Below are 25,091 nucleotides of genomic sequence, written 5' to 3'. Positions count from 1 at the left end.
GACCCTCCACATCACCCCCGCTCCCCAGTGGCCACTGAGCCTATGCCAGCACTCGTCCTGCCTCCCAGCCCCTCGATGCCAGCCTGGGGTCCTGTCCCCATAAGCCCGCTGCTTCCTAACTTTCCTGGCCAGCGCTGGCCCCAGAGCGGTGGGTGGACTTCTTGAGCATCCGTGTAACCAGAAGCTGGAGTGGCGGGCGAGGGCCAGGCAATGCCCAGGGCGGTGGGGAAGCGGGACCTGCTGTGGCCCTCCCAGATTACACCCCCAGCTGCTCCCAGCAGAGTCCTAGGAGCCTCCCCAAACCTGAGGAAAACTGCGCTGAAGCTTGTCAGTGAGGCAATGGCCCAGTCCGCAGCCCGGTGACATCCACAGTGTTAACTCAGCCCGCCCAGAGACGGGCTTGGTAGGCGTCAGAGCTGGTCACATTTCAGGCCGTCTTGTGCCCCCCACCCCCTCGCTGCCTGTTTCACATCCCCCCCATGTGGAGTGTGTTTGCAAAAGGGGGTGAAATTCATCCCCTCCCCCATCTTCTCCTCCCACCCTTTCCCCCTCGGCAACCCGGAAGAGCTCTGCTGGGTCTGCGGGGCGGAGGGAGGGAGGAACCCTCAGAAGGATGCGGGCACCCAGCCTTCACTTCTCCTGGGCAGTCCTGGGAGATGCTGGGAGGAGCTGGGGCCACAAGCACCCGGGGACTCAGAACGGCAGCAGTGTGAGTCCGCCTGTCATTTCTGCCTTCAGATCTGCGACAAACCAGGAAAAAAAAAATAAGAACCAGCTGGTCGTCCACAGAAGCGAGCTCCCAGGTCAGTGAACGGCTCTCTTCTGAGGCTGCATCCCACGTGGTGAGAATTAAGAGCGGGGGTCTTTGCTCTGAGGGGACAGCCTCCCTGGAAGAAAGTGGGCGAGATCCCCCTCCCCTGTCCTTATTGTTCCTTGCGGGTCACTGGCGATCTCTGGCTTTCTTCATGACCTTGGCACCGTTGCGTAGGTAAGGCTCCGCGTCCTTGTTGGTGGGTGGGAAGAGCTGATGGAACAAGGCGCACACGAACTAAGAGAAGCCCGAGGTGGGGGGAGGCTGGGGAAGGGCTGGACGCCCGTTCTCACCGCGGGCAAGCCGGGAGCTTGGGGGAAAGAATCGGAACCAGCCTTGCCCACGACCACGTCAGGGTCCCGATTTCGGGGTTATTTCTCTCTGCTTGCCAGTGTGTGTTTATGCTCCCTGTTTCTGCATGTAATTAAAGAAACAGCTGGTGGGTGAGAAAGTTGGAGCCCAGATGTGCGGCATCTGGGAACTGGAGGTGGGGAGGTGCCTTCGCTCCTCAAAGCTCCCACCGCTCTGACAGAGGGTGCTGGGGGAACCGAGACGCAGCGGAGGGGAGGGAAGGAGACCCTCTGCTGGGAATTCTGAGCCCCAGAGCTCCAAGGGGTCTCCCCAGGAATAGTTCCCAAGAGGCGGGGAGGTGTGCAGAGTGGTTTCAAGGCTCTCTCTCTCTCTCTCTCTCTCTCTCTCTCTCTCTCTCTCTCTCTCTCTCTCTCTCTCTGACACCGAGGGTGCCCGGGAAGCTGACGGGGCAATTCTGTATGAGTGCAGCCAGCTGCCCAGGATTCTCCCTGATTTGGTGCTCGCTCCCTTTGTGCTCCCCTACTTACCCATAATCTCCAAGGCTGTCATAGTGGGTGGGAAAAAGAACTTTCCATAAAGGGACTGAGTCTGCCCCTCTCCCGGTACATGGTACACGCAGTGGGGATGTTTATCGGTGACAGGAATCAGCCAGCAGGGCCAAACCCGGGTCTCTGCATGCAGATGCTTGCCTGCGGGCTTGAGGCATCTGGGGAAGCGTCTGGCCGTGGACCGTGCACGCCCGTGCCTGAACCACGAGGGATGCTGGGACCCTTCTTGGTGTCCAGGTCCCCCAGTTGAAGACCCACCGGACTGGGAGCCTGGGCTCCATTCCTGTGACATGGGCGGTGGGGGGGGGGGTAAGGGCAGTTCTGGGCTGGGAAGTGGGGTTCAACCAACTCGAGGCCGAATGCGCCCTGCTACAGGCCCTCTGTGGCCGGCAAACCCCACCAGGGGCAGGGCCGGGGCTGCCCAGCCCGAAGCACAGACAGCAGCTGCGTCCCTCCTTTATTCTGTCTTTCCTGCACTCGGGCATCGGACAGGGGTGAGAGAAGCAATGGTGGGGTGCCCTTTTCAGGCCTTTAGTGATGGGACAGCCACCAGCAGGGCCACACTGCCAGCCCGCGGGCGCGGAAACCCCTGTTCTGCAGGAAGGTAACCGGTGGGCGCCGAGGGCATCGCGGGGACCGAGTCCTGCAGTGCGTGAGGCTGCGGCCGAGCCTGCTCTTACGGCTGGGGCCACCCTGCTGGTGGTGGTGCCACAGAAGCGGTGTCCCTTGGCTAGAACCTCTTTGTGTGGGAACAAAGCATTTCTACTTGCTTCCTTTCTCGGCTGGGCGTTGGGTCAGGGATCACCCCTGCTGGAGTCCCGAGGTCCCCCTGCTTCCGGCTGGCGGTGGGCAGGAGCGGGAAGAACCACTGCCCCGGGCGCTGATGGCTCCCGGGGCAGCCCAGGAGCCTGCCTGCAGGCACACGAGTGTGGCCGCTGTTTTGTTTTATGTAACAAATTGCCTTGGGTCCACGAAGTGGCAGGTGGCCGAGAGCCTTCTGAGGGAGGAGCGAGCCCGTGGATGGCCAGCTTCCCTGCTGAGCCCAGTTCCTTTCCAGAGACCCTCTGCAGTCTCCCGCGGGAAGGAAATGACCCCCGTGCGGCTCGGCTCCTCCCTGCCCAGCTCCCCCACGCCCCGGAGTGCAGCCGGGCGCGGGCAGCCACAGCTGCGTGGCTTTGTGGCTGACCCCGAACATCACCACGGCAGCTCTGGAGAGAGCCCTCCTGCTCCTGCTCCGGCTTGCCGAGCGGCCGAGGGTGGATGCTGAGGCCAAGGGCTCCAGAGAGACTGCAGGGAGAGGGCCCCGGGCAGGTGGGGGCCAGCGCTCATGCTGTTCACACCTTTCCTGGGGGTTCTGAGGCTCCTGTGGGAGAGACAACGCTGGTGCCACCCCTGAGCCTGGCCTTGAGGACTCCACCCTTCCTGCAGCTCCCACCTGCCACCCAAAGCAAGGCCCGGGGAGGGCAGGGAGAGCCTGCCCAGCCCGGGGGCTGCGTGGGGGACACGGACACTTCGCACACACAGAGGAACCCGAGCTCTGTCCCTCATCCCTTCCACGTGTTGTGGGACCCGACCCCCCCCCCTTGCTCCTCTGTCTCTCTCAGGCCTGCCCTGCCCGGTTAGCTTCGCTGCAGTCAGGGGTTTTCTGGCTGGGGAGAGAGGGGTGGCGGCAAGGCCCCCTTAAGGGTCCCCCAAGCTGCAGGGCCGCTGGCGACGGCACAGCGAAGCTGCATGTCCCCGCATTTCCTGACACGGAGTTGAGAGAACACTTCGTGTCGCCCCAAACGAAGCTTATTTCTTAGGGGAAGGCAGACAGGTGGCGGGGGGAGCAGGAGGCCCTGGGGTCCCGAGTGGTTCTGCTTTTCTGCAGAGCTCCCCACACACCCTCGCCCCAACTCCCCCCTCCAGTACCCTTCCTGGGGTGGTGTCCTGGGGTCCTCAGGAGCGTAGCCACCACGGCCGCTCCCTACTCTGAATTTCTGCTTAGGCGGGAACCCGCGCGCGCGGCTGCGCTGCGGCCGGCGCGGGGTGCGGGGCTGGCAGTTCGGGGAGGCCCCGCGGGAGCCGGCACCCGGGAGGGTCAGCTGGCGCCTGGGCACCCGTCCCCGGCGCCCCGCTCCCGCCGCGCGGCCGGCCGCGCTGTGGCTACAGCGTTACCTGCGCTATTCTCGGCTCCGGCACAAATCCGCGCCCAGCCGGGTAACCCGATCCCCGGCCCCGAGCAGAGGAGGGGGCGGTGGGGACGCCGCAAAAAGAGCTCCCTGCTCCCGGGCCGCGGAAGGGAGTTGGGACGCGGTTCAGGTGGTCGAGGCGTGCTACTCGAGGCGCAGGAAACCGTTTCCACGCCGCTGCCGTCGCAGCTCTGTACCGAGCAGACCTGGAGGGCCCGAGCGCGGCGGCAGCTCGGAGGGCGTGTGGCCGGCAGGCGCGGCGGTGGCGAGGGTCGCCCCGAGGACTCCCCACCGTGCCGGGGCCCGGGACCTGGTGGTTCCCGCCTCCCTGGAGCCCCCGCCCCGGAGGCCGCCCGGAGACCCGGGCTTAGCGCCCCCGCCCGCTCCCCGCGCGCGCCGGGTGCCCGCCGCGCCGCCGGCGCTGGGAATCGAATTAAACGCCTCTCGGCGGTGATTGTCAGCGCTAATTGCCCCAACAATGGGCAGCGGGAAAGGGGAGACACCCTACGCCGGGCCCCGCCGGGCCGCGGACCAAGCTGGAGCGGCGCCGGCCCCGGCCCCTCTGGCCTGCGCCGCTTCCCCCGACGCGCGGCCGCCCCGGGCTTACGGGCGCAGCGGGAGCGGCCCGCGGCGGGGCTTCTCCGCCTCCCGGCCCCGGCTCCCGGCCCTCGGGGTCGCCCGCGCCTTCCCCGCCCCGCGGGTTCCCGGCCGCAGGTCGGCGGCTCGGCGCGGCCGGGTCCGCCCAGACCGGCGCCGAGGCTGCGGGGGGAGGGCGGCGGCGGCGCGGCCCGGCTCCGCGTCCTGCTCCCGCCGGCCACTATCTGCCGCCCCCCGCGCCGGGCGGCCGGCTCCGCTCTCCGCCCGCCCCGGGTCTCGAAGCAGACGCGCTGGGATGCCCGGCCCGGGGCTGGCACCGGGTCGCCGAAACCCTTCCGGGCGCGGCCGCGCGCGGTCCCCCGCTCGGGTGGCGGGGGCGCCCGGGATGCTCGGCTCGGCACCTCGGCCCCGCGGAGCTCGCCTGCAGCGGGAGGTCGCCAGGCTCGGGTGGGTGACGCTGGCCGCGTTAACGTGCGTGCTCTGGGCCCCGCGACCCCAGGGGTGAGCCGGGGGTGTGGGGGTGGCGCGCTTCGGGCGCACAGGACTCCCGCGCGGCCTGTGTCTCCGTGGGACGCCTGGGAGGGACCTGCCGTGGGCATGTGTGTGTGGGTGGGTGGGTGGGGAGGGGTGGCCGTGCGGGTCCCGGCTCGTCCCCGACCCGGGGAGCGAGAGCGGTTCCATTTCTTACCCTTTCCCCAAGAGGGCACACACGCCCCGCTCAACTTGACGCCTGAACGCAGCCGCCCCGGGCCACGCGCCCCGACCCGGCGCTTCTAGGGGTCGCTGGAGGCGCCGTCGCCCGCTCGGTCCGGGATCCCAGGCTCGCCCGACCCTTACCCGGGAGAGCGAGGCCGCGCGCCCTAGCGGAGCCCAGGGCCGGCGGCGGCAGCATCCTCGGCCTCGGGCTTCCCAGCGGCCGGGCCGCGCCGGCGGCTCCCGAGTAGGGGAGGTGGGGAGGGGGCACTGGCTGGGCCGCGGGCCGGGGCGCCGGGGAGGGGCCGTGGATCCCGGCTGCAGGCGGCCAGGGCCATTTTTTTTTTTTTGCACGGGGACCCGGAGGGGGTCAGGCCCACCTTCCACCCCCCCTTCCCTAACCCCCTCCTCTCCCCTCCCCGCCACCCCGCGAGGAGGAAACCGGGCCTGCTCGTGCCGGCGAGGCGGGTCTGGCCGGCGCCGGGCCCGACCCAGACCCCCGCGGCCCAGCTCTGCGCCTCGGGCCAAGTGCCGCAGCCGCGCCCCCGCCGCACTCCCTGCCCCCTTCTCGGCCGTGGGTCCCGGGCCGACCCCGGCCTTCCCCTCGCCCGCAGCCCCCTCCCCTCCGGGGCCCTCCCCCCGGCTGCAAGCTCCGGGCTCTGGGGCTGGGCCCGTGACGTCAAGCCCGGAGTGGCGTCGGCGAGACTGGCCGGCGCGGGCCATCAAAAGAGCAACGTCCTCTTTCCCAATTACCCACTGTCAGTCCGGGAACCGGGGCGGTCCGGCTGGGAATTAAATGTTAAATACCCCCTACAGGCTGGCTCCACTACCCGGGGCACCCAGCCGCAGGCCCCGCACCCGCGCCCAGAGGGGGCCTTCCCCATCTTTTATTTTTCCAAGGGAGGGGGGATGCTGTGTGTGGCCTTACAGGCCGAACCTCGGCTCCGCGGTTCATGAAATCCACTCCCCCTGACCCCGAGTTGCGTGCGTTTTCAGATAAGTCTTCGGCACCAGGAGGCCTCCCGCGCACAAACGTTTTCTCTTTGTCTGAAAACACGGTGCTGGGCCCCACCAGTTGACATGTGCAGGTCTGGCAGCCCGCAGCGGGCCTGGCTCGGGCGCCCGGGCTCCCCGCTCCAGCGCGCAGAGGCCTGAGCGGAGCCACGGGCTGTCCGCGTGGCGCCCGCCAGCTCCGGGTCCCCATGTACGGCTTGGCCTATCTCCGCCGCCCACCTTCACCTTCATCTCGGGCCTCGGAGAAAGGAAGGAAGGAAGAAAGAAAGAAAGAAAGAAAGAAAGAAAGAAAGAAAGAAAGAAAGAAAGAAAGAAAGAAAGAAAGAAAGAAAGAAAGAAAGAAAGAAAGAAGAAAGAAGGAAAGAAAAAGGAGAGGAGGAAAGAGAAAAGTGTGTGTGTGCGTCGGCTCCTTGTTTGGGGAGCGGTTTCCGGTGAATGTTAGAAACTAAATAATTAAAAGAGCCGGAGAGCGCAGCGGCGGCTGCCAGCGGCCGGGGCCCTGGAGAGCCGTGGTTAGAGTGGACGGAAAATCGATGCTCTTGACTGGGCAGTGGGCTCGGGAGGGACACGGAGGGGTGTTTAATTCAGGCGTTTTCCTTGCTGCTCGGGAGGTGAAAACTCAACCCCGCTCTGGAGCAAATCTGATTTCAGGGGAGGTGGGGTTTAGATGGGGACCCAAGCTTTGCGCTTTTCCTGCCGGCTGAGTCCTGGCTCTGCCTGCAGGGCTGGGTGGAGCCTCCCACTCCGTCCAGCCCGAGCGAGCCAACGCCCCGCACGGGTGAGGCCGGCAGGGGGGTCCTTCAGAACTTACTTGCTGGGACGGAGTCTTGTAGCTCGCGCTTTGGGCACCTGGAGGGGATTTTGAGGGGCCAACGAGAGTCTGGGGGAACAGGGTCTTCGATTCAGAGCACCCCCTCCACCTAGCCCGCAGGAGAGAGCCCCGCTCCTCGCACCCGGCGCCCAGGGGGGGCGCGGAGGGTGGAGCCGGGGCCTCCTTTCCCGCCTGGCCCCCGCCGGCCCGGGCGCAGGAGCGCGAGCACCGCTAGGGGGATGCCGTGGCTCGGAGGACCAGTGGCTCCGGGGAGGTTGAGCCCCGGGCCCCGGCCAATCGCCTCCCAGCCGCAGCTCGCCCGCCGATTGGTCCGTCCCGAGGCCCCGCCCCGCCGCGCCCCGCCCCCTCCCCGGTCCCGGGCCCGCGGTCGTGCTCCCCGGGCCGGGGGCTGCGCGGCGCCCGGGACCTTCCATCGGCCGCCGAGGTGGCGCGGGAGGGTCCGGCGGGCGGCCTGGTGAGGGGCGTAGGGGCTGGTTTCCTGGGCTGGGAAAACGCCAGGAGCCGGAGTAAGTAGGGCCCGGGCCGGGGGGGCTGGGCAGGGCGAAGTTGGGGCGCCGGAGCGCAGCCCCGAGCCGGTCCCCTGCGCCCGGGCTCGGGGGTCCTGCGAGCCCCTCCCAAGCACGTCCCGGTCACACACACGAACTCTGCAGAGGACAGCTGCAGAAACAGGCCCGGGGGAAGCCGAGAGGCTGGGGAAGGTCGTCCACGAGCCCCCTCCCCCGAGCCCGGGAACACGCGCCCCGCGGCCCCTGCGCCCCCCGCCCGGGTCTCCTATAACGTCGCCTCCAGGCTCTCGGAGAGAATCGCACTTTATTCCTAATTTTGTTGTTGTTGTTTCGGATCCGTGTTGCCATCGCCCCGAATCAATGAACTCCCCGATTTCCTGGGTCAGTTTATAAATTTTTCTTTTTTGGGGGAAAGACATAAAAGAGAAATCAAAAGCCCCAGTCTCCCAAGTCCGTCCACTTTGTAGAGTCGGCGGTCGACAGGCGCCCGCTGAGCGGCCGGCCGGCGGCGCCCACCCGGGCGGCCCCGAGTCCCCGAGTGCGTCTGCGGGAGCCCCGCGCGCCTTTAAAGCGCCCGCGCGCGCACCCCCGCCCCCGGCCGGCCCCTGCGCCCCGCGCGGCGCCCCTTTCCGGTCAGCGAGGGGCGGGGGGTGCGCGCGGGTGGGGGCGCGGGCCCGGCGCGGGTTTGGGTCGCCGTTTCCTGGTGCCGCGATCCCGTCCCCTCCTCGCCCGCGCCTGGCTCCTCCCTCTCGGCGCGGATGACACTAGAACCTCCTTAAGTTGCGTCGCGCCACAGCTGTCTGCGAGCACTGAGCTGCCTGGCGCCGTCCTGATACTCGGAGAAAGAATGCATTCCCTGTAAAAAAAACGCCCCGGCCCGCCAGCCAGCCCCCGCCGCCCGCCGCCCGCCGGCCCGCGCCGCTCCGGGCTGCCCAGGTGGGTGCCGGCCACCGCCCGCCCCTGCCCCGGCGCCTCCCGGCCCCGCGCGCCCCGGGAGACGTGCTGGGAAGGGCCCGGGACGGGGGTCCCGGACGGAGCGCCCGCGCGGCCTCGGTGGCGGGCTCCGGGGGGAGCCGCAGGGGCGCGGGAGGCGCGCGCGTGTCCCCCGCCCCCCGCGCGGCCGGAGGGAGGAGGTGGTGCCACTGGGGGAACTCAGGTGCGCGGGTACTTAGGCGCTCACCGGCGTCTCGCCTTCTCTCCTTTGCAGGTGAGCCGGCTCCCCGTGCCTGCAGCCCGCGCCTGGCGGCCCGACCTCCTTGGATCCGTCAGTGCCTCTCTATGTTTTGGGAATTTATTTCTCCTTCTTTTTCTTCTTCTTCTCCTTTTTTATTTTTCTTTTTTTGCTAAACGACCCTTCCCTCGAAAGTTAATTTTTCCTTTTTTTAAATAACGACTTCACTTGCGCACCCGCCCGTCCGCCCGCTCGCCCCGCGCCCCGCGGCCCGCGGCAGCACCTGCAGCGCCCCGAGCCCCCCGCGCCCCCCAGGGCCATGGAGGTGACGGCGGACCAGCCGCGCTGGGTGAGCCACCACCACCCGGCCGTGCTCAATGGGCAGCACCCGGACTCGCACCACCCCGGCCTCGGTCACTCCTACATGGACCCGGCGCAGTACCCGCTGCCCGAGGAGGTGGACGTGCTCTTCAACATCGACGGCCAAGGCAACCACGTCCCGTCCTACTACGGGAACTCGGTGCGCGCCACGGTGCAGCGCTACCCGCCTGCCCACCACGGTGAGTGCGGGGACCCCGCCGGGTCGCGGGAGGGAGGCCTGGGGACCGGTGCTGGTTCATTTAAAAAAAAAAAAAAAACAACAAAAACCAAAAAACTGGGTCCCGGAAGTGGGCGAGGGAGCTTTCGACTGTCGGGTCGGGAGTGGTTGTTTCTTTCTTTTTTTTTTTTTTTCCTGCAAACAGCCTCCGCAGGCACCTCTGGGCTGCCGGGGTCCCGGCTCCGGCGGGCACGCACCTGGCGGCCAGGTCCGGCCCGCACCGCCCAAATCCAGCTCGGGCTCGGTTCCTCCAAGGGGCCCCGCTGAGCCCGAACCCTTTGAAGGAAGATCCGGCTACCTCCGTGGGTGTCTCCTACTCGTTTCCAGAAAGGCCCCGAGAGGTGCCCTTTTTGGAGGATTGTTATTTATTAGTATTTTTGGGCTCCTCTGTCTCCCAGCCTCTGGCCAGAGCTGGTGTGTTTGCAGACGGGGTCTGCTGCCCCTCCGCTCTGCGGGGTGGGGTCCTGGCCAGGGAGGCCTCTGCGGTGAAGGCTCGGGGTGCGGGGCTCGCCAGCTTCCCGGCTGCACAGAAGTTCCCGGCTGGCCGTGGCCTGCAGGCCTCCTTGCGCCTCTGCTCGGCCTGCCTCAGGCGCCCGGAGGAATCTCCAGCGGGTGCCCAGGAGCCTTTCCTAGTGGTCTTTCGATTGTTGTCTTCTTTTCCTTTCTTTCTCTTTCACCTTGAGGAGTTTCGAGACTTTAGAAATGTTGAGAAGAAAGTTTGCCCGGAGGTAATGTGGGTGGTGAGGCGCGATCAGTCCCACTGGAATCTGGAGCTTCTAAGACACGGCAAGGACTGTCTCTGGGGCTGGAGCCGCAGGAGCCGGTCTCAGCGTCCCGGCCCTTCGCTGAGGACAGACCCTCGCTGCTGTCTGTGTGGAGACAATCGCTCCTGCTCTCTGCCCGAGTGCTCTGCAGATGCGGGCCGGGTGGAAGGTGGTGGATGCAGGCTTCATGTTAATTTACTAAACTACTTCCTGCATACTGCGAATCTTGACCCGGCTTCAGAGAGCACTCCTTCCCCCTCTGCCCTCCCCTTCCTCTCTCTCTCTCCCTCTCTCTCTCAATTTTGGTTTCAGTATTGTTTTTAATGGTTACATGAACTGGCAAAGGCAGGGCAGCCTGAGAACAGATCAATAAGGCAAGGATTTGCCGGGGCAGTTTGAGTTGAGCGGCTCCCAGGACCCCAGGCCCGAGCTGGGCCCAGCTCATTCCTAAGGTGAAGGCCTGGCGTGTAGCGTGTAGCCCAGGCAGGCCAGAGCTGGCGCCCCGTCCAGGTGAAAATTCACCTTTTGTTGTGGCTGTTCCACTGGCGGAATCACAACTCAGAGGCATTTGGGACTGATTTCAGTTTCTTCTCCTGGAGGACATGGTTGGGTCAAAAAGGCAGAAAACCCCCACAACCGGACGAGGAAAATTCCCTTAGCAAATGCCTCCGCAGGCCTTGGCGAGGGCGCGGGCAGCGCTGAGCCTTGGGGCAGAGCCCTGACGCCCCGTCTCCCGCAGGGCCCCTCTGGAGGCCGGGGTCTTCCCAGCAGGGAGCAGCCTCCCAGCCATATCCCCACTTCGGACCCCATCATTCAAGGCCTGGGCTCTTATCAGCTGGGATGAAGTCTGGGCCCGGGCTGGGTCATTGGGGCAGCCAATAAATCAAGAGTATTGGGGAGGGGGAGGGAGGCGATTCAGAAAGTGCGTCTGGAGAGGCTGAACGGCCCCCCCAGGCCTTACCCTGCCCCTGGCCCCTGTGGAGGGGTGGGGTGGCGGGAGGGAGGCGAGAGTGCCCTGGGCCAGGATTCTGGGGTCCGTCTGCGCGAGGCGGTGAGGCCGGGAAGCCTGGCGAGTCTGCTCACCTGCGCCCTCGCCCTCTCCGCCCGCAGGAAGCCAGGTGTGCCGGCCCCCGCTGCTGCACGGGTCGCTGCCCTGGCTGGACGGGGGCAAGGCCCTGGGCAGCCACCACAGCGCCTCGCCCTGGAACCTCAGCCCCTTCTCCAAGACGTCCATCCACCACGGCTCCCCGGGGCCGCTGTCCGTGTACCCGCCGGCCTCGTCCTCCTCGCTGTCCGCCGGCCACTCCAGCCCGCACCTCTTCACCTTCCCGCCCACCCCGCCCAAGGACGTGTCCCCGGACCCCGCGCTGTCCACGCCGGGCGCGGGCGGCGCGGGCCGGCCGGAGGAGAAGGAGTGCATCAAGTACCAGGTGCCGCTGCCCGACAGCATGAAGCTGGAGTCCTCGCACCCTCGGGCGGCGGGCATGGCCGCCCTGGGGGGAGCCGCCACCTCGGCCCACCACCCCATCACCTCCTACCCGCCCTACGTGCCGGAGTACAGCTCGGGACTGTTCCCCCCCAGCAGCCTGCTCGGGGGCTCCCCCACCGGCTTCGGCTGCAAGTCCAGGCCCAAGGCGAGATCCAGCACAGGTAGGCGCAGCCTCCCCAGGCTCCTGGGCAGGGAACCGGGCGGAGGACCCCCAGCCAGCTCTCCTGCCCCCCTGGGTGCCTCCCCCAGGGTGCGGGAGTGAGGGAGGGCATCCGTCTGAAACGAAACCTCAGGCGAAACTCCTGTGGGCCTCCGCCCTCGGCCCAGGGATGTTTTCTGGGCTCTGCCCACCGCGGTGCCCACCTTTGTCAGCTGTCCAGCCACCACGGGGGGGGGGCGTATGTTTGTGGGGCACCGGGAGAGTGGCCAAAGCCGGACTCCTGTTTCTGGGCTGCAGAAGGAGGCTCTCGGCTGCCTCTGGGGAGCGGCTGTTGAGAAAGGAGCAGGTGGGCCCTGGGTTCAGGCTCTTCCATGCGGGGGTCCGGGGCCTGGCGGCAGAGAGGCCTGCAGAGATTTCCCGTCTCAGGGGTGTGCCTCTTGTCTGGGCTTCTCGCGCTCAGCCTGTCGTCCAGGAAAGAAAAAGGCCAGCGGTGTGGGCGCCGCAGACAGCGCGCCCGCGCCCACACCTGGCCTTCTGGCTCTCGCAGGAGAGGTGCTGTTCTAACGGAAGCAGGGGTGAGAGCAGGTGGGAGTCCCCGGGATTGCGGGACTTGGCGTCCCTGTGCGGGCGACCCGCGGCCCTGAAAGCTCCATCCTCGCCCGAGCCGGACTGGCCCAGCCCGCTTTGGGCGCCCGGGAGGGAGGCCCCGCTGGCCGGCCGGCCATGAGATCAGTTTTCAGGTTTTTCCCCGTGACATTCACCCGCTGCCTTGCAGGACTGTCTCTATTTAGCTGATACGTTGTAGCTAATCCAATTATTTTCAGACTGCCGCACGCGACAGTCGCATTGTTTATCCCTGGCCGGGAACTCTAATAGAGTCCGGATGCGGTTAGGCCAGCAGAAAGCTCAGCGCCCCTCGAGCTGCAGCAGCAGGCGAGGGGGCGGCCCCGGGGGCGAGGGGGGGCAGAGCCGCGGGGGTGCGGGTCACCTCGGGATGGCTGGTTTTTCTTTTTTAAAGTCCTTCCTTCTGGGGGCGTTGATTCCGGCTGGGCAGGTCTCTGGCTGAGGCTGGGGGTCGGGGGTCGGGGATCGGGGGTGCAGAGGGGGACAGCGATTTGCCCCCAGAGTCCCGGCCTCCCCCTCAGCTCTCTCCTCGCCCTCAGGGCTTTCCTGGGGCTGAGCTCCGGTGAGGTGGGGGGGCGGGGGCTGTGGTTTCCTGAGCCCCTAGGGAGCAATTTCATTTCGAGTTTTATTGGGGTGGGGTGGGGTGGAGGGGAGAGGCGAGAGAGGATTTAAAAGTGGGATTTTAACTTCCTCCTTTTACCTTTCTCACAGGACCCCCACCCCGCAGAGTAGACCTACCAGCCCCTCCCCCCTTGGGTGCCCCCTCCCGGCACTGGGGCCCTGGGACCCTGAGAACTTTCCAGAAGCCCCTGTCTGAGCCAGCGGGATGCAGGGGGGAGGGCTCTCTGGGCCTGTGTCTTTAACCTCTCCGCAGAGGCCTTGGTGAGGAGAGAGACTGGCCCGACACAGCTGCAGCTGCGGCTCAGCCTCTGCCAGCCTCACTCAGGGCGCTGGTGCTGGTGCGGGGTGCTGGCCCAGAGCTGGGTCCCCAGCAGACAGCAGACCCCTATTCCAGGGGCCCTTGTGTGGCCCCGCCTCCTCCGGGTCCCGGGTCGGGGCATTGCACAGCCCCGGCTCGGCTCCCTCCCCTGGTGCAGCCCAGCACTGCTGGGGGCGGGGGTCCTGGGCTTGGGAGAGGCAGGGGGAGGCGGGCTCACTCCCTGCTCCCCTGATGGCCGGCCAGAGGGAAAGAAAATGCCAAAGCGCAGAAAGCCGCCCCCCTCCCGCCCCCGGGGCTGGCACCTGGGCAGCCCCAGCCTCTGCCAGGGGACCGTCCTGGGGAGCTTCTGTCCCTTTGAAACGGAAGCTGTGACCTCCCCCGCTGCCAGGCAGGCCAGGAGAGGAAATCAGACTCAGCTTCAGACTGGGGCGTCCCCAGCCGAGGCCCCTTCCTCCCCGTCCTCCCCCTTCCCCCTGCCACCTGCCTCCCCCACTGGGCCCTGCCTGGGGCCACCTCCCTGCATCCCAGAGGGCCCTGCCCGGGCAGCCCAGCTCTCCTGGTGCCTCCTGGGGACGCACAGACCCTCCAGCTCTGCCCTGTGCCTCCCCAGCTGCAGGGGGACCCCCTGGGCCCCTCCCCCAGTGCCCTGCTGTAGGGTCCCCAAGTCCTCCCTCCTGGCCTCTGGGCGGAGCATTTTGCCCCGTGAAACCAAGTGCACTAACGGGGGTGTGAGGGGCTCCTCTCCCCCTCCAGGCTGGGGGCTCCCCCTTCTCCTCCTCTTCCTCCCTCCAAGGCAGGAGGCTTCTGCGCCCTCTTTCCAGAGGCTGCTGGCCGGCCTGCTGGGCGCCAACCTGGCCTGGCCGGTTTGCTGTTTGTTTTGTTTGTTTGTTTTTTGGAAAAAGAGCGAAGGCAGCCTGGCGGGCGCTGTGGCCCCCTCCCTGCTCCTGGGTCCCTGGGGCCCTTCTCTCTGGACCCCCCACGCCTGGACCCCCCGGGGCCCCTCGTACGTGTGGTCCCCTGGTTTCTGCCCTGAAAGGCCCGGGAGACTGGTGTGGGGGCACCGAGGCCCTGCCAGGCCCTGACGCTGCCAGCCTGGAACACGGACAGTTTTACTGGAAGTAGAATCCAGAGTCCTCGATCTCGATGCCAGCGTCAGTCAGCCAGTCTGTCGGTCCCTTTGCTCCTGGGTGTCTGCGACGTGGGGGGGACTCTCTCCCTGCGTCCTCCCCTCCGCAGCTCTCAGACCCGGGTCACCTTTGTTCTCCTGGGGGGAGTGGACGCCGTGCTGGCTCTGCCCATCGTCCACCTTGCTCGTGCCATTGCAAGTTGGAGAAAATGATCTTCCCTGGCCGGCTCCCCTCCTCTGCCCCCTCCCCACCCCCCACCTCAGGGCCTGGGGGTCCCTGCCAAGGAGGAGCTGACCCTTCCCTGCCCCTCTTCCTCACGTCACCGAGTCTCCTCTTGTTTCTAGAAGGCCGGGAGTGCGTGAACTGCGGGGCCACGTCCACCCCGCTCTGGCGGCGAGACGGAACTGGCCACTACCTGTGCAACGCCTGCGGCCTCTACCACAAGATGAACGGGCAGAACAGGCCCCTCATCAAGCCCAAGCGGAGGCTGGTGAGTCCCCGGAATGGGGCTGGGGGCCTGGGCTCTCGCGGTCAGGCCACGAGGGACATGCTTCCTTTCCCTCTGTTTGCTCCCCAGTGGCCAGATAGAAACACACGCACACGCGCGCGCGCACACACACACACACACACACACACATACTCACATATACTCACACATACTCACGCACACACTCACACACACAGGTGCACACACACACACAGGCACACACACGCACAGACACACACACTCACATACGCGCTTCTCTCTGTTGCTCTCTGTCTCTGTCTCTGTCTCTGTCTTCCTCTCCCCCTCCCCTCCCTCCCTTCCCTGGGTGCTTCGGTCCCTCAGTGCCTGTAAGAATGGAACCTGGGTCTGGAAGGGGATTTGAGCCCGGGACCTTGATCTTCTCTGTGGGTGGAGGAGGGAATGTTCCAGACACATCCAGGACCTGCACATCTCTGGCTGCCTGGTGCTGGCCTGCAGAGGGACGGGCCCAGGAGGGGTTTTCTCTGTGCCTGGCGCACTGGCCCTCGTCAGACTTGCAGCTGGATCCAGCCAGCCCTGGGTCTTACTTTCCCGGCGAGCCGCTTGGAGGCTTCACCAGCCCCTCCTCTTCGTTCTTCTGGAAACATCCTGAGCCTGAGCATCACAGGGCAGGTCCCCCGGGAGCTGGGGGCAGCTGACCCGCAAATGTAAGTGGCCAGGACAAGTCCAAGCAGCCTTGGCCGATACAGCCCCAGTGCAGTGAGACCAGAAACACCCTCTCGGCTGCTGCCATGGACTCTCCTGGGCCTGCCCCCACATGTGCACGAGGCCCAGTGCCCTCCAGGGCAGCCCAGCAGGACAGGGAATCCCCTCCCGGGCCCCGCCCTGCAGGGATGCCAGGTCACGTGGCTCAGTGCCTCTCTCTGATCCTCGCGCCTTCTCCAGCCGCCCCCGCCAGCCTCTTGCAGCTTGGCACCCCCGCATACACACCCTCTCCTCTCATGTGCGAAGCTGACTTCCTAGGAAAAAGCTGCCGGATATCTGGGCCCTGGAGATAACTCGCACACAGCAGCTAGGCTTTCCCAGCCCAAACATCGAGATGTTTGAACGTATCAGAACAAGAAGTGTTAAAACAAAAATGGCTGGAGGTGTTAGCACAGAATGAGTGTGATCGCACCGCAGAAGAATGCTCTGAATCACTCAGGACCTGGCCTTCAGGGGGAGGAAAGGGAGAAGAAGGGGGTGTGAGGAAGAAAATCAGGAACTCGGAGCTCTTGTTGGAAAAAGACATGGTGTCCCTGGCAAGTCCCTGGCCTTGGGCTCTTGGCGTCTGTGTTGGTCTGGGGCCACCCTTGGTGGTGCTCAGGGGTGACTCCGGGCTCTGTGCTCGAGGGTCAGTCCTGGGCGAGCAGGTGGGGAGCGGTCACTGCACTGCGGCTGGTCTCGGGCCGTCCAGGAAGCGGAGACAAGGAGAGGGCAGGTGGGAGGAGGCAGGCTGGCCTGTCGGGGCCTTGCCACCGGCTGGCCTCGTGCCCCTCTTTGCTCTTTCCCCTGACTCCTCTGGCCCCGGTTGGTTGCTGGACCCCGCGGCTGCCCTGGCCTCCGGAGCTCATGCAGTAGCCGAGGTTCAGCCCTGAGGTGCCTGAGGGGGGGGCTGGACGCGGTTCCTTGGGGGTGTCCCGCCCCTCGCCCCTGCTCCCTCTGCCAGCTGGCTCTGCGCCCTGCAGGGGTGCGTGGGGGCCGGCACTCTCCTCTGGCCCGGGGGGTCTGGCAGCGGGCAGAGGGGCTTGCTGAGCCGTGCGGGAGGCTGTTTCTGAGGTGACTGGGAGAGGAGGCCTCCTCCCCCCTTCGTGTGGGACACCCCTGCGGAGCTGCTGGGCTGGTCACGGGCTGCCAGGGTCCCTGAGCGGCAGAGGGGGGCCCCCAGGGGGGCTCCCCACTCTGGACCCGGGCTGAGGCCCAGGCCCTGTCAGCGGGGGAGGTCAGGGCTGGCTTTCACTTCCGGTTTCCGAGGAAACCCAGGGCTGAGCGGGGGCAGGCGGGCCTGTCTGGGGCACCCTCGGGGTCTCCCCCAGCCAGAGCTGCTTCTTCTGGACCTGGCACTTTGGCTTTTACCTGTGTGTTGGGTTTTGGTTTTGGGGTCACACCCAGCGATGCTCAAGGCTCACTCCTGGTGGTGCTCGGGGGACCCTAAGGGAGGCCGGGGAGGGAACCTGGCTGGGCCGCGTGCCCGGCAGATGCCCTCCACGCTGTGCTATCGCTCCGGCCCATCTCTGGCAACTTTGGGGGCTCAGACCGACTGTTTGTGCCCCCGAGCAGGCCCGGGAGGGCCCTGGGGAGCCGCTGTGAGCACGGAGCACTGAGCACTGAGCACAGCTCCAGGGTCTCTCTGACGCCAGAGCAAGCCTCAGGGTCTCTTCCTTAGTCCCAGGCCTTGGGGGAGGCACCCGGGAATGTTTTGGCTGTTAAGTATTTTTTTTTCTCTTTGATTCCATTTTCTTCCAACAAGTTTTTTTGACTAAATGGGACTAAAAGGGTCCTATTTAGTCTGGATGCTGCAGAATGAGGCTGACCCTTGACCCACTTCCGCCAGCTCAGTGGATAAGCAATAAGGAGACCCTGAGTTCCTCCAGGGGCGGGGGTGGGGGGAGGATGCGGGGCTTGTTCTTCTTCAGTTTGACTCATGAGCGGGGAGCCTCGTCCTGGGACTGGGGCCCCAGGTTGCTGAGCCGGGGCGCCCCGGAAAATTGCTTTCCTTCCCTTTGTCCCCTCCTTCCCCACACCCTTCCTCTTTCTCTTCCTCTTCTTCTTCCTCCTCTTCCTCTTCTCCAAGGCCATCCCTGGGGGCCTCCGAACCTCCCCCTGGAGGTACTCAGGGGGACCGTCTGATGCCCGGGATCGAACCCGGAGTTGCCCCCACGTGCGGCCTGCACACCGCCCCTGGGGCCAGCTGCCCATATGGACATCGGCCTTCTTGCCCGTTGCATTGTGAAAGGGCCTGGGGCAGGTGTGGAGCAGGGGGACGCGGCCCCTCAGATCAGTCTGGCCCATGCGGGACGGGGTTGGGTCCTCTGGCCGCCCCCTGCCCGCACCGGGCTCTCACTCTCCTTTCCCTCGGTGGCTGCTCGGGGCAGCTGCCTCTTCCCAGCCTGGGTTCATGTGCTCTGTGAGAGTGGTTGGACTTGTCTTAGCCCCCTCCCCTCTCCCCACAGTCGGCCGCCAGGAGGGCAGGCACGTCCTGCGCCAACTGCCAGACCACCACCACCACTCTCTGGAGGAGGAACGCCAACGGGGACCCGGTGTGTAACGCCTGCGGCCTCTACTACAAACTGCACAATGTAAGTGTCGTGCCTGGTCCCCGAGCCGGGGCTCTGTGGGGCCCGTGGGGACGGAACTCGGACCCATGCTGGCGACCCATGGCACGTTTCCACAGGCAGCGAGGGGGGGGAGAGAAGAGGCTTCTTCACGGACTCGGAGCTGGTGGGGCCGGAGTCTGGGAGCATCCAGGGAGTCCAGGAGCCAGAGCCGCGGGGGGGGGTTCCTCGGGCTCCCAGGGCTCTGCACGGGCCCGTCTTTCCTGCGGCCAACGCCGCCCGCGGCACTGGGCAGTCTAGGCCTGGGGTGAGCTGTTCGCTTCACATCTGTTCATCTGGGGCCCGCCTGCTTCCCGAAGCCCACGCTGGCTGGCCGGCCAGGCCCCAGCCAGGCCCCTCGGTGCGGGCCTGCCCCGGCACCTGTGCCCCCGACCTGGCAGCGGGCCTTCCTGGCCTTGTCCTGCCTTGCCTGGAGGGGTGTGGGGGGGAGTGTGTGCCTGGAGGTCTGGGGTCACCCGGCCCCCCTCTCCCCCAGGGCCGCCTGTATAGGGCGGGGTGGACCCTCTGCCTCACTCCCTGGTGGAGCCAGGCCGGCTGCTGGGGCCCCACTGGACGCCCACCTCTCCCCAGCTCTCGCTTGCCCACGGCAGTGGAGATGAACCAGTTTGGGCTTCGCAGCCGGCCGTGTCTGAGCTGCCCCATCGCAGGCTGGACGTCCTCAGGCCTGTGCTCCAGGGAGCCGGTGTCTGTTTCCCGGGAAGAAACAAGGGCTCCTAGAAGCGAGGCAGGTGCCCCTGGCAGGGAGAAGCCGGGGCCTGTCTGGTGGCCAGGGGACGGCAGCCCTGGTGTTTTGGAGCAGGCCTGAAGGGACGTTCTCCTGGGCGCGTGCGGGCCGGGCTCTGCCTGCCGGAGGGCGGGGGGGGGTCCGGCTGTCACTCGGGTGCTTCCGCCCCAGTGACAGAGAAGCTCTGTCCTGTCTGATTGAAAAGGAAACGACTCTGAAGAGGATGAATTTCTCACTGGCCCCAGAGACACCGAGGGCCCCGTGGCCCCCCAGCCCCTCCCTCCTCAGCGGCTGCTCGTGGCTCCGGGACGGAGCCGCCGTTCACTGCGCAGTGGGCCCTGGCCTGGGTCCAGACCCTCCGCAGGGCGCCCGGCCGTGCGTGTGGGGCAGGGAACCTCGGACGCAGGCCCTGCAGGCACTTCCTGCCTGTTGGGGTGGGGGCCGGGCCAGAGCCCCTGCGGCTCAGCTGAGGGGCGGCTGTCTGACGGCCAGGCTTGGTGCGGGCCGGGCCTGTCTCCTCCCCACGCCGGATCTGGTGGTGGCCTGGTGGTCACCCCTGGGGTCTGTCTTGCAGCTTGCGGGGTCTTGCTCCTGCTGGGCACCCCCGGCCGTGGCTCCATGTTTCAGCTCTCGGAGCAAGTGAGCTGGACGGTGGGTGGCGCCTCCCCTAAGGGCCCGGGTGGCGGGGTCCGACCCCTCCTTTCGGGAAGGTTCCCCTGCAGCCGGCCTGCTGCCGTATCGTTGGGCAGCGGGGGGCCTCCCTTTGCTCCCGGGCCCGACTCAGCTGCGTTTCTGCAGTAAGATGAAGAGGGGCTGTGGGCACCGGCTCCCAAGCCGAGGCTGGTGCCCCCGACTGTTTCGTTTCTGGCCCATTTGCGGGGTGGGCGCCTCCTTCCTGCCCATGCTTAGCCCGGACCCCCTTACCAGCGACTGGACCCAGCCTTGTGGTTCTGGTTAGAGCTGGAGCACAGAACCGGAGGACCTGGCCCCTGCAATCCCAGCCACCCTGGGACACAGCCCGGAGTTTTCCTGCCATTTTCCCCCGCCAGCCCCCTCCCCGAGACCCGAGTCCAGCCTGGCTGTGTGTGTCTCTCATGCTCAAGCCTTGCCTTGCACGCAGGAACCTGGGTTTCACCCATCCTGCACCCCTCGCCCCCTGGAAACCAAAGCAGCCCAATACTGACCTCAAAACACAGACTCAAGGGGGACATTTTCCAACAGCTTCCACAGCACCCAGGTCTGGGCGAGGGAACCACACTGACCGAGGCCAGGGGTGGTCCTTTTGCAGACAGACAGACAGACAGACGCCACCATTTCAGGTTGCCAGGAAAGTGTCTGCAGAGCTCTGGCCCATGTGTCAGAGGAATAGAGACCCCTGCCTGCCTCCGCCCAGGGCCCCTCAGCACCCAGTGCTCGTGAAATGTGCAGGGGAAACTCTCGAGATGAGGCACTCTCAGGTGCCACCCGACATTCTCTCTGGTGGACTCCGGAAAACACCTCGTGCCCCACACTGGGCTCCTGATTTCCTCCTTCCTTCCTTCCTTCCTTCCTTCCTTCCTTCCTTCCTTCCTTCCTTCCTTCCTTCCTTCCTTCCTTCCTTCCTTCCTTCCTTCCTTTTTTCTCTCTCTCTCTCTTTCTTTCTTTCTTTCTTTCTTTCTTTCTTTCTTTCTTTCTTTCTTTCTTTCTTTCTTTCTTTCTTTCTTTCTTTCTTTCTTTCTTTCTCTCTCTCTTTCTTTCTCTCTCTCTTTCTCTCTCTCTCTTTCTTTCTTTCTTACTCACTCTTTCTTTCTCTCTCTTTCTTTCTCTCTTTCTTCCTCTTTCTTTCTTTCTTTCTTTCTTTCTTTCTTTCTTTCTTTCTTTCTTTCTTTCTTTCTTTCTTTCTTTCTTTCTTTCTTTCTTTCTTTCTCTCTCTCTCTTTCTTTCTCTTTCTTTCTCTTTCTCTCTTTCCATTCAACCACTTCATTTTATTTTATTTGGCTTTTAGGGTCACACCCGGCGATGCTCAGGGCTTCCTCCTGGCTCTGCACTCAGGAATTACAATCCTGGTGGGACCCTATGCGATGCCGGTTGGCCGTGTGCAAGGCAAATGCTCTCTGCACTGTGCGGTCGCTCCGGCCTCCGGGCTCTTGACTTCTGAACCTGATTGGGTCGGCAGAAGCCCACCGCAGCCCGAGCCCTGACAGGACAGAGGGTCCCGGGAGGGTGAGCGGCAGAGGGGGGCGAGTGTGGCCTTGGGAAGCAGACGTCTGCCCAGGATGGAGGCGTGGCAGCTCAGAGCCGGCCAACAAAAGTAAAAAAACAACAACTTGATCTCTGTTTAGATTAACAGACCCCTGACCATGAAGAAGGAGGGCATCCAGACCCGGAACCGGAAGATGTCTAGCAAGTCGAAAAAGTGCAAGAAGGTGCACGAGACGCTGGACGAGTTCCCCAAGAGCAGCTCCTTCAACCCCGCCGCCCTGTCGAGACACATGTCCTCTCTCAGCCACATCTCCCCCTTCAGCCACTCCAGCCACATGCTGACCACGCCCACGCCCATGCACCCGCCGGCCAGCCTCTCCTTCGCGCCTCACCACCCGTCCAGCATGGTGACCGCCATGGGCTAGGGCCCGCCCTCCAGGCCCGCCCGCGCCTGCAGGAGCAAGAATCATGAAGCCGAGGACAGAGCCGGGGCCAGGGCAGAGGCAGCCGGGCTGGCCGCGCCCCTCGCGACCCTGGGTTCATTGTGAATAAGCCATTCAGACTCCCTCCCTCCCACACAGGGTCCTCGTGCTGTGAACGTAAGCCTGAGCGTCGCCTAGAACTTAGACCCTAAGGAACACTGGACATTGGGACAGGACTTCGTCGCATCGGGTGGCTGGGAAAAGAGGCGTGAAGGGCTGCCGAGAATGTCATGAATTCTGGGGAGACGCGAAGTGGGGGAAAGAAGAGACGAGGTCTGATAGCCAAATGGACAGACTGCCAGTTGGGGGTTCTTACACTGGTCACCATGGTTTGATGCATTAAAAGCAAAAAGTACAAACAAACTTAAAAAAAAAAAAAGACAAAAAAAAAAGCCAACAAAAAAAAGCAAGGAAAAAAAGTGAAAAAAAACAAAAAAAAATTTTAAAAAGCAGAGTTATAGGTAAATCACTTGTTCTGAGCTGGGGGCCCTCTGCGTGGGAATCCCCAGTTCTGGGGGTCTGGGCTTTCCAGGGCTCCCCGCCCCGCCCCACACTCGGAACAGAACCCTGTAATTGTTTGTATGTATAATTCAAAACGCCCAAATAAGCAGAGATGTAGATTTATTTCATCATATTATACAGACTGAATTGTTGTACAAATTATTTACTGCTAGTGTTAAGAGCGGCTTTTTTTGGTTTTGTTTTGTTTTTGTTTTAATATTTCCTTTCTCGAGTTTGGGTTGAATAAAACTAGAAGGTATTCCTCGCCCGACGGTGGCTGTGCTCCGAGGGATTCTTCCCACTTTGTTTTCGGATATTTATTAAATAGCTTCTAAGGGAAACTCGGCGTCTGTGTGTCTCTCTCACGCCCCGGCCAGCCCGGCCACTGCATGCGGGCGTCGCCCACCCGGCCCAGTGCAGCGTCTGTGGGTGGGGGGGGGGGCCGTCCTTCTGGGTGACCCGTGGAAACGGTGTGTCCCTGGGTTCAGTGCTTCCTGCCGTGGGCCCGGGGGTCTTCTGACAGGTCTTGGAAGCCCCAAGCAGCCAGTGGGGCGACTGGGTGGAGAGGGGACAGTTTCGGTGGGAACCACCGGAGAGGCGGCGGGGCGGGGGTGGGCCGGTGCGCACGCGGCTGGGCTCTGACTCGCCTCTGCCACGCTCACACCAGCGTGGAGCGACCCTCAGCCCGGCCCGTGTGCTGGAGCGTTTGCAGACCGGGAGATGCTGGTTGCTCTCAGGCCTGTGCCAGTTCCCTCCGTGCTGTCGGCGTGTGTCACCCTGGTGGGCTCCCCGAGGCTCGGCCTCCTGAGCAAAGGTGTTGGTTTGCTTTTTTTTGGCTGTTTTTTTTTTTTTTTTTTTTTTTTTTTTTTTTTGCTTTTTGGGTCACACCCAGCAATGCACAGGGGTCACTCCTGGCGCATGCACTCAGGAATCACCCCTGGAGGTGCGTGGGGGACCATATGGGATGCTGGGATTTGAACCCTGGTCGGCTGCGTGCAAGGCAAACGCCCTACCCGCTGTGCTATCGCTCCAGCCCCTTTTTGGCTGTTTTTTGGTTTTCTTTGGGAGGTGGGGCACTCCTGGCAGTGCTCGGGGGCCCACATGGGGTGCTGGGGATTGAACCCAGGCCGACTCCCCATGCCAGTGCCCTCCCCGCTGTGCTGTCTCGCGGGGCGTGCCCCCACCCTCCAGCGAACGTCCTAACTCACACTCCACGCTGAAATAGAGGAGCCGAGAACAAGCCAGCTGCAGCACCTTCCTGCTGAGTTTGCCCTCTGCCCTGAGTCCCACTCAGCCTCCCCACGCGCCTGGCCGAGCTCCCCACGGCCATGTTCACCCCAGGACGTTTGGCTAGTCTCAGCCTCTCGCACGGACTGGTCTCTGCTCGCCCACAGGTCGGAGTGATGCCCTTTCACCTCCAGACCAGGGAGTTCGCATTCCTGACATTCTCGGGGTGGGGGGCCAGAGGAAACTCCCCAAGTCAGTCCTGACACTGTCGGGCGTCCGCGGCCCGCGGCTCCTGTGTCCCTGCTGAGTCCCGGACAAACATCATTTCATCACTCAGGTCGGGGGGCGCCGACACTTCTGGGAGACCGAGCAGGAGCTGTGAGCCGCAGACGGCGACACCGATACCGACGACTCGTTTCTCCCAGGCTGCTCTAGCTCTCGCGGCGAGGCCTTCCTTGTGCTGCCGTGGAAAGTGGGCGCACAGCGAGGAAAGAGGGTCTCGGGGAAACAGCGCCCGAGTGCGGTGCGGAAGCAACCTCAGCTCCCCCTTTAAAAAACAGTTTCTTTAAAAAAAACTGAATCACCATGAGATAGACCCTTACTAAGCTGCTCATGGTCCGGTTTCAGTCAGTTTCCAACACCAGTGACCCCAGTGAAGCTTCCCAGCACCAGTGACCCCAGGGCCCTCCCACCCCCTCCTCATCCACCTCTATGCCAGGTGCTTTCCTCTCTCTCTCTCTCCCTCTCCTCCTCTCTCTTTCCCTCTCCCTCTCCCTCCCTCCCTCTCTCTCTCTTTCTCCCTCTCTCTCTCTCTCTCTCTCGCTCTCTCTCTCCCTTTGTCTTCCTCTCTCCCTCTCTCTCTCTCCCTCCCTCCCTCTCTCTCTTTCTCTCCCTCCTTCTCTCTCTCTCCCTCTCTCTCCCTCCCTCCCTCTCTCCCTCCCTCTCTCTCTCCCTCCCTCCCTCTCTCTCTCTCTCTTTCTCTCCCTCCTTCTCTCTCTCTCCCTCTCTCTCTCTCCCTCTCTCTCTCTCTCTCTCTCTCTCTCCCTCTCTCCCTCCCTCCCTCTCTCTCCCTCTCTCTCCTGCCTTTCAGAAACAGGTGCGCTGGGTCACCCATGAGATGTCACGTGGGAGAGGCATGCGACTGGCTGGTTTGGGGCCACACCTGCGCTGTGCAGGGCTGACTCCCGGTCCTGTGCTCGGCCAGAGACCCCGGGCTGCTGGGGCTCCGGCCCAGGGGCCGTGCAAGGCAGGTGCCCTGTGGGCTGTGAAATGACCTCCAAGCGTGGCATGCGGGCTTTGCTTCAGAACATCTCACTGGCCCCTGGAGGACCCACTGACTCCCCCGACACGAACGATCCCACAGCAGGGAGCAGGCGGTTTCCACTGCGTGGCCCAGCCCGGCCTGGGACCGTCTCGCAGCACTGCCCCCTGCGTCCAGGCGTCCCCCTCCTCACCCCGAGGCCCGCGTCTTCTCCCCCCGTGGACGCACGTGCTCGGAGCCGAGGGGCAGCAGCGGCACCTTCTCTCCGAGAGCAAAGGCACCAGGAGCAAGAGGCCCCTTTGCAGCTGCGCCTTGAGTCCCCGGCCTCCGGCCTCCGGCCGAGCCTGACCGACAGCCGACAGCCGAGCCCGCACTCGCTCCTGGCGGGCCTCACCCCAGCCTGAGGTCTGTGGGGCCGAGACGGGCCCAGGTTGCAGGGCCGGAACCCGGGAAGTCCCTCCGAACCGGGCCCAGAGCGGGCAGTGGCGGGTCTGTGACCTCCGCGCGGCTGTCCCGGG

The 25,091-nt window shown here is 64.8% G+C and overlaps 1 protein-coding gene across 7 annotated transcripts; it reads left to right on the top strand.

Annotated features, from left to right (window-relative positions):
- The first annotated feature begins 594 nt into the window (after positions 1-594).
- Positions 595-22,420, top strand: GATA3 (GATA binding protein 3). 7 transcript variants are annotated; one of them, XM_004605314.2, is made up of 6 exons: positions 595-803; positions 8,692-9,215; positions 11,128-11,667; positions 14,705-14,847; positions 18,036-18,161; positions 21,243-22,420. In XM_004605314.2, the coding sequence occupies exons 2-6, from the start codon at positions 8,975-8,977 to the stop codon at positions 21,525-21,527; spliced, it is 1,335 nt and encodes a 444-aa protein (XP_004605371.1). In that variant the 5' UTR covers positions 595-803; positions 8,692-8,974; the 3' UTR covers positions 21,528-22,420. The 7 variants fall into 7 exon arrangements, with proteins under 7 accessions (XP_004605371.1, XP_055003035.1, XP_055003038.1 ...); XM_055147060.1 differs by having other exon boundaries at positions 14,702-14,847; XM_055147063.1 differs by lacking the exon at positions 595-803 and adding an exon at positions 4,630-4,886 and having other exon boundaries at positions 14,702-14,847.
- Positions 22,421-25,091: the final 2,671 nt, after the last annotated feature.

This window comes from Sorex araneus, chromosome 9 (assembly GCF_027595985.1).
Source record: "Sorex araneus isolate mSorAra2 chromosome 9, mSorAra2.pri, whole genome shotgun sequence".
Taxonomy (NCBI): domain Eukaryota; kingdom Metazoa; phylum Chordata; class Mammalia; order Eulipotyphla; family Soricidae; genus Sorex; species Sorex araneus.
Note: the sequence above shows the minus strand (reverse complement) of the source record. Positions and strands in the feature narration are given on the sequence as shown.